This window comes from Elephantulus edwardii, unplaced genomic scaffold, assembly GCF_000299155.1.
Source record: "Elephantulus edwardii isolate Elephantulus edwardi_28Jun2011 unplaced genomic scaffold, EleEdw1.0 scaffold00166, whole genome shotgun sequence".
Lineage (NCBI taxonomy): Eukaryota > Metazoa > Chordata > Mammalia > Macroscelidea > Macroscelididae > Elephantulus > Elephantulus edwardii.
In genome coordinates this window covers 4003280-4010389 of record NW_006399916.1, presented here as the reverse complement: position 1 = coordinate 4010389, position 7110 = coordinate 4003280, and the positions used below count along the sequence as shown (strand labels likewise).

General features: G+C 43.9%; 1 protein-coding gene across 3 annotated transcripts in view; it reads left to right on the top strand.

Annotated features, from left to right (window-relative positions):
* The window catches only part of ACTN2 (actinin, alpha 2), a 92954-nt gene extending 87828 nt beyond the window's left edge, over positions 1-5126 (top strand). The window contains exons 19-21 of one of the 3 annotated variants that reach the window (XM_006895371.1): positions 1063-1128; positions 2488-2646; positions 4679-5126. In XM_006895371.1, coding sequence (XP_006895433.1) covers positions 1063-1128; positions 2488-2646; positions 4679-4837 — 384 coding nt within the window. In that variant the 3' untranslated portion in view covers positions 4838-5126. The remainder of the gene's footprint in view (positions 1-1062; positions 1129-2487; positions 2647-4678) is intronic. The other 2 variants (XM_006895370.1, XM_006895372.1) reach the window with 2 other exon arrangements.
* The last annotated feature ends 1984 nt before the right edge of the window (positions 5127-7110 follow it).

Below are 7110 nucleotides of genomic sequence, written 5' to 3'. Positions count from 1 at the left end.
CAGGATAGAGCAGGGTTTAGGGCTGTTGTGCATAGGGTCGCTATGAGTCGGAAACGACTCGACGGCACATAACAACAACAACAACAGTTGTTTTTGTGTACTATCGAGTCAGAACCGATCCAGAACTGACCCTGCAGTGGGTTCTTTGAGTGCCTTCCAGATTGCAGCTCAGCTTCTTGCCATCAGACCTCCGTAGAGTCAATCTAATTCATTATATAAGGAAATTACCATTGTCTTTATCATAAGGCGAAAATGTCACTTTGAAGATCCCAGGGCTTTTCAAAGACCATTAGTTTGCATGAGAACTTTTTTATTACTGTCTACAAGTATCAGTAAATGCTTCCTATAATGCTCCCACACTCAACCAGCCAAGTTGGGTATGTTAAAGAGTTCAGACCCTTTAACACAATAAGTCACATGGGAGAAAGTGCCCATCCTTTTGTGGAGCAGTTGATGGGTTCAGACCGTCTGCCTTTGGGTTAACAGTGCTGTTCCTACGACTAAGTGACCAGAGTCTGATTTTTTAAAATGATAACAGAATGTTCTGTCCTCACTGGTGTCTGTGGTCAGCTCTTTTCCAGCTTATTTTCTTGGCCCTAGGGAACTCTGATGGTTAAAGAGTGGTGCTGCCAACCCAAAGATAGACAGTTCAAATTCACCAGCTGCTCTGTGGGAGAAAGGTGGGCAATCTCCTCCTCTGATTTACAGCCTCTGAAAACCTGTTGGGAGGGCCAGCTATGAGTCAGTTCCAGCAAAATGACAATGAGTTGAGTTGCGGCAGTCTCTGTAGGGAGCTCTGTTGGCCTAGTTGGTTCTGATTTTATGACAATGAGTGAGTTGAATGAAGTAGTTTTGCCGTTTGTTTTGGTATCAGTCTCTCTACCTTGGTCTGACTTGTTTATGAAATTGCTTGGAGCCTGTGTTGGGCGCCATCCCTCCTAAGTGATGGTGGCCTTACAGTCCCCTGGGCCGGCCTCCAGGTCATGCTTCTCCCTGGCTCATTCCACAGGTCTCTGTCCATGTAGTGTCCTCATTAACCTCTCTCCTCTTCTTTGTCCACAGAGGAAGAATGGCCTGATGGATCATGAAGATTTCCGAGCCTGCCTCATTTCCATGGGCTATGATCTGGTATGACCAAAGTTAACCTCTTACCAAGACTTTATGTTTTAAGAAATAAATACATTCAAGGATTCCCCTCCCCCATGTCACTGTAGCACCATTTAGAAATGAATAATTGTCATTGTATAGGAAGATACATTTTTATGCCTCCTCCTATATAGGGGAACCCTGGTGGCTGCGTGGTAAGGAGTTGCACTGCCAACCCAAAGGCACAGGGTTCAAATCCACAAGCTGTTTCACAGGAGAAAGATGGGCATTCCCCTCCCATGCACTTTACAGCCCCTGAAAACTTACTGGATGGTCAGCTATGAGTTGGTTTCAACTCGATGGCATAAAAACAGCATTACTATATAAAAGTAACTTCTGAGTTATAAGGTAGATTTGTACTGAGTCGGATATTTTTCCTATTGATTCTTTTTCATATTCCTTTCTTGAGACTTAATTCATTATTCTACAGATTGCACATTTAAGGTTTGCAAGTTACTATTTTTCAGTATGCTGATGTTTTTTAACTTCTTTTGCTCTAACATCTTAGAGAGTATAGTGTTCTTCCTGATAAGTCTCCTGAGCAGAGTTTATATTTCCTGTGGGCTGTGATAGCCCCATGCACCTTCATACCTCTGCTACTCAGCAGTGCATATTATTAGCATGAGCTGTTCAGAGCCCTTCCAGACTATTAAAAGAAAAGTCACTGTTAACCATCTATTAAGCTCTCTTCTCCTATTTGGTGATGAAGCTCTGATGGCCTAGTGGTAAGGAGCTTCACTGTCAACCCAAAAGCAAACTGTTTGAATCCACCAGTTGCTCCGAGGAAGAAAGATAGGAAGTTTGTGTCTTCTCCCAAGGCATGGCAGAAGACCCATCTCTTCAAAACCACTGGAGGTTCAGCTGTGAGTTGTTTGATAACAACAACAACAGTGTTCTTGTCAACTGTAGTCTGAGACAGGCCCAACACTCCCTTTGAGGGCCTCTCCTGTCCTGAGAGGAAGGAGTATCTGACTGGAGGCCACACAGCTCTTAAAAACATTTGATGGCAATCAGCCTAAGTGACCCATCCAAGGAATCTTTCCCAAAAAGAAATAATCGCCCATCGAGTCTTCTATGATGAGTGGTGAAACTATGCTTGTCAAGCCTGCTCCAGCACCTTCAGTGGTTGGTTTTTCGGAACCTTCCAGATCTTTCTTCTGTGATGCCTTGGGAGAGACAAACACCTTCCGGTTTTCAGCCAAATGCATTGACTGTGTGTCACATTCTGGAACTCCTGAGGGATGTGTAGGAAATATTTACATTTGCTCAGGAGGTAGCTGAATGTGAACTGTGCTTTGAGTTGTGTATTGCTGAGTGCTTGTTTGTGTCTTCTGGCCGCAGGGTGAAGCTGAGTTTGCCCGCATCATGACTCTGGTGGACCCCAATGGGCAGGGCACTGTCACCTTCCAGTCCTTCATTGACTTCATGACTAGAGAGACGGCTGACACGGACACTGCTGAGCAGGTCATTGCCTCCTTCCGAATCCTGGCCTCTGACAAGGTGTGCACTACACACGGCTTCTCTCAGCCACAGTCTACCCCCCTTCCCACCTCCTCGCCATGCTCTTCAGCATGAAGGGAGCTACTTCAGAAGTGAAATCCCTCCTGCACCAGTGCATGTTACCCATCAGCACTAAGTCTAGCATGTGAATGTGGCAGTCATGCCCTCAGAGGAGAGAAAAACACATCTCTCCCTGGCCTTTGTGCTTAAGCTTCTCAAGAGAGTTTTCTGGAAGGAACCAGTCAGGTGTACTTTGTAGGGCTTTTTCTGTTCTCTTTAAATCACCCTTTGGATACTGGATTGGTAGATTAGATTCAGAAAGAAAACCCATACATTTCAGATTTTATCAATCCAGGATCCAGCTCTTCAGGATCCAAGGACGTGGCTTTGTGCAAAGTCAAATGTAGCCATTCAGTCACTTAAAACAATTGACAGGATCTACATTGCTCAGAGCCTAGAAGTTAAGTTGGAGTTTAATTGCAACCTAAGACACTTTTCTAATTTCACTCCCCAAACAGTAAACACATCTCAGTATATATAATTCAGGTTAGAAGAAAATTCCTTTACCTTGTGTTAAGCTGAGAGGATAAACAACATTACTACAGAGAAGTTAAGGAACTATGGCGTATCACAGAGCCAAGGATATTACCTGAAGGAATTTGACAATTAGACATGTCTTAGTCATGAAAGTGTAATTTATACTGGGGGCCAGATGAGAAAATGCCTAATATTAACAATAGAGAAAAAGAAGCCCCAGCTGGATTGGAAGGTAACTAACAATGGCTCCTCAGCCTTCCAAAACACTCCTACTATAAAGACCACCTGGTGGGTGAGGAAGGAAGCCCTTGTGTCTTAATGATGTGGAGCTGCATTGCCAACCCAAAGACACACAGTTTGTACCCACAAGCTGCTCTGCAGGAGAAAGATGTGTTAGTCTCCTCCTGTGCAATTAACTGCCTCAAACCCACCATAGGGTCAGCTGTGTGTGTAAGTTCCAACTTAACAGTACATAATGACAAGTAGGTAAGGAGTTGTGCTGCCAACCCAGAGGTAGGCAGTTCAAATCGACCAGCTACTTTCCTGCAGAAAGATGGACAATCCCCCCCCCCATGTATCGTTATTGTTGTTGTTAGGTGCTGTTGAGTCGTAGACGACTCATAGTAAGACCTGAACCCTTGTATAACTTTCATCATTTCTCCACATTCAAAGAGTTTCCAGGGGCAAGCTATTCGGAAGTGGCTGCCACTCCTGCTTTCAAACTTGTTTTAATTGGAGATCTCCACCAAACACTGTCCACCATGGGTAACTATTATTGCATTTGACACATCAGGGTCACATTGTTCAGCATCACAGCAGCCACAAGTTACCTCTGTACAACAAATGGACAGATCAGTGTGCTATGCCACTTAGAAGAATGTTTGACCAAAAACAAACCAGGCCTGAGGGACGCAGATTAAAATCACCCACCTTTGACTTGGTCGTATCATTTTCTATCCACTAGGCCCAGAGAGCTCTCTATGTTGTTAATTGTTGTTGTTAGGTGCTGTTGAGTCGTGGAAGACTCAATAGTGACCCTATGATAAGCTACATATTTTTTAAAACATTCTGTTTTTTAATAGAATGTTTTTTAAAAATATAACTTATTTCGTTGTAAAGTTCTGGTGGCCTAGTGGTAAGGAACTGCACTGACAATCCAAAGACACCTAGTTCAAATCCACTAGCTGCTCCATGGGAGAAAGATGGGGAATCATGTATCATGCATGGTACATCCCATGTATCTATAGCCTTTGTGACTTCCTGGATGGTTAGCTATGAGTGGATTCTGACTTAATGTAGTATTTAGTAGTAGTAGTAGTAGCCGCCGAGTTGAGTACAACTCATAGCAACCTTGTAAACAATAGATGTGAACTCTGTCCTGCCCTGACTTCACAATCTCTGGCACCCTTGATGGTGCATCCAGCCTGTAAATAGGAAGTGTTTTTGTACACCCTGTGTTGTTGGGCTTTGCCAACGCTGGATTGCTTTCTTGCAGCCGTACATCCTGGCGGACGAGCTGCGTCGCGAGCTGCCCCCGGAGCAGGCCCAGTACTGCATCAAGAGGATGCCTGCGTATGCGGGCCCGGGCAGCGTGCCTGGCGCCCTGGACTACACCGCCTTCTCGTCCGCGCTCTATGGGGAGAGTGACCTGTGACCTCAGGCTCTGTAACGCTGACCCCAGCAGAACACAATAAAAGCTGAAGTCACAGTTTGTCTCCTGGAAACTTTGCAAGCTTTATTCAGAGGGGAAAATGTGAATGTTGGAGCTCAGTAATGGTCAGCAGTATAGCACGGTTGAAGTGAAGTTTCTAGAATAGATGACATAGGCTTCTTAAGTAGGTTTATTCATTTCTTAATTTGCAGTTAAATGCAAGGCAGTATCAGGTGTGCTTGTTTCTTTGCTTAAGCAAAGTAAATTTTTTGCTTGAACAGCATGAAGATAGTCGTTAGAGAGTTGTACTGCTAACTTAAAGGCAGGCAGTTTGAATCCACAAGCTGCTCCTCAGGGAGAAGGTGGGCCATCTCTTTCCATGCAGTTTGCAGCCTCTGAAAACCTGCGGGAGGGTCAGCTGGGAGTCAGTTCCCTAGTCGGCAGCAGTGGGTTGGAGTTGAGAGTGAAGTTGAAGTATGAGTTGAGGACAAAGTGGAGAGTCACGGAGGAGTTGTTTCTGACTCCAGTGAAAGCTGAGGGGGCAGAAGGAAAGTGACAAAGGGGGGAACAACTGAGGCAAGAGAATGGGCCAGCACCATCCGCTAATGGATGAAGAGAGAAAATGCACAGGACACTAAGGGGCGGGGCATCACCACAAACTGGTAACAGTTTGTTATCCTTTAAGTGATGAACCCTCAGGGAATGAATGTATCTGGAAGAGGAGTGTTTTATTTTCTTGTTTATCCAAAGATTATATTTAAATATAAATGGCACTAGCGGTTCATCATTTGAATTTAATGTCCGAGATGAAAGTTCCAGGGTTAGAGACAGGTCACCCAAAAGATCATTAGGTACTTAAATTTTTAAAATAGAAACAGCAGTCCGTTTCCGTTCCAGAGGACTTAGATAGCCCAGGCCGTGTCTTTTGATGTGTTAGTCTCCCAAATAGAGGAAATGCTGACATCAAGTCTCTTTGCCAAAAGGGAATGTGTACTTGGTAAGAAGACGGGTTCTTTGGGAATATTTATTGATGCTGAGTTTTTGTGCTTTTTTGTGGTTCTTGTTGGTACTAAAAATGAGCTTTCACAAGTGCTCTGTTTTGAAACAGACGGGCCTGTGCAGTAATAATCCAGAATGAGAGAAAAGTCAGGAAATCATGTGGCTGTACATCTCCCCAGGCTGGACTGTTCCCTTTGCCTTTAGTTTTATGACTTAGGTAGGAGAGAGTAGAAGAGGCTTTAGCTAAATCAGGGTTCCTAGGAAGTGAATTTCCCGTAGCAGTAGAGGTGGGCACTTGCGTGATAGAGGCCTCATGTAGCTTCCCAGTGGATTTATTTTGGATGATGAGAGTTACTGGGTGTTGGTACCATCACTCAGCTTGTGCTCAGCACTGCGATGTGTCAACACTCCCTAACTCATTCCGAGTTTGTCCTTTCAATGTCTAAAGCCACACTGTGCCTCAGTCTGGGGGCTGGTGTACCTGCATCTCCCCACCCCCCACTGTCTTCAGCTGTTGTTGACCATTCTTTAGTTCTTCACCATTTGTTGCCATGTGTGATAACAGCCCCCTTCCCAGTTTTCCATCTTGCCAACAGCTTGTAGGAAAGAAAGCAATAATTCTTTTTATAATTGAGTTCTTAATGATTGGGAAATGAGTTATAAACAAACAACCAGTCGCACACAGCATCCAGAGTGTTAACAGGAGTATAGCTACATGTCATCTTGTGCAGTCTGTTTCCTCACTGTTATAAAGTCCCACTAACAGCTGAGAAGGTGGTGTTTTCCTTTCACAGCTGGTAATGGAAGACCTTCAGGGCCTTGGCCCCTTCAGATCCTTCAACCTTTAGAAATTTTATGTTATTTGCTTCAGTTTTAAGTGATTGATAAGTTCCAAATTCTTGAAATAATTGAGTCCTTGAGTTTGATACCTGTCACTTTTGAAGTGGTGGTTGAGAACTCTTACTATTCTATTTCAAGCAAGTGCTACCCTCTAGCTGTACACTTTAAGGAAAAGCCTCTTCATTCAAGGCTCCTAAGCAGATCTGTGGTGTTTTGGGGATGGGTCTGGGTAGCTCATCAACCAAAAGGTTTAATTTTCTAGACCACATTCAAGCAAAAGAACGGATTGACACCATCTGCTAGTGAATGGAGAGAGGAAATAAACTTTGAAAGACAGCTCACATGTTTATACTCATTTTGGAAGTTCTTTTTATTTCTGAACTATCAATTAAACCATTTTAATTTGTAAAAGAGGTTCCCTGTTTTTATTCTGTCAA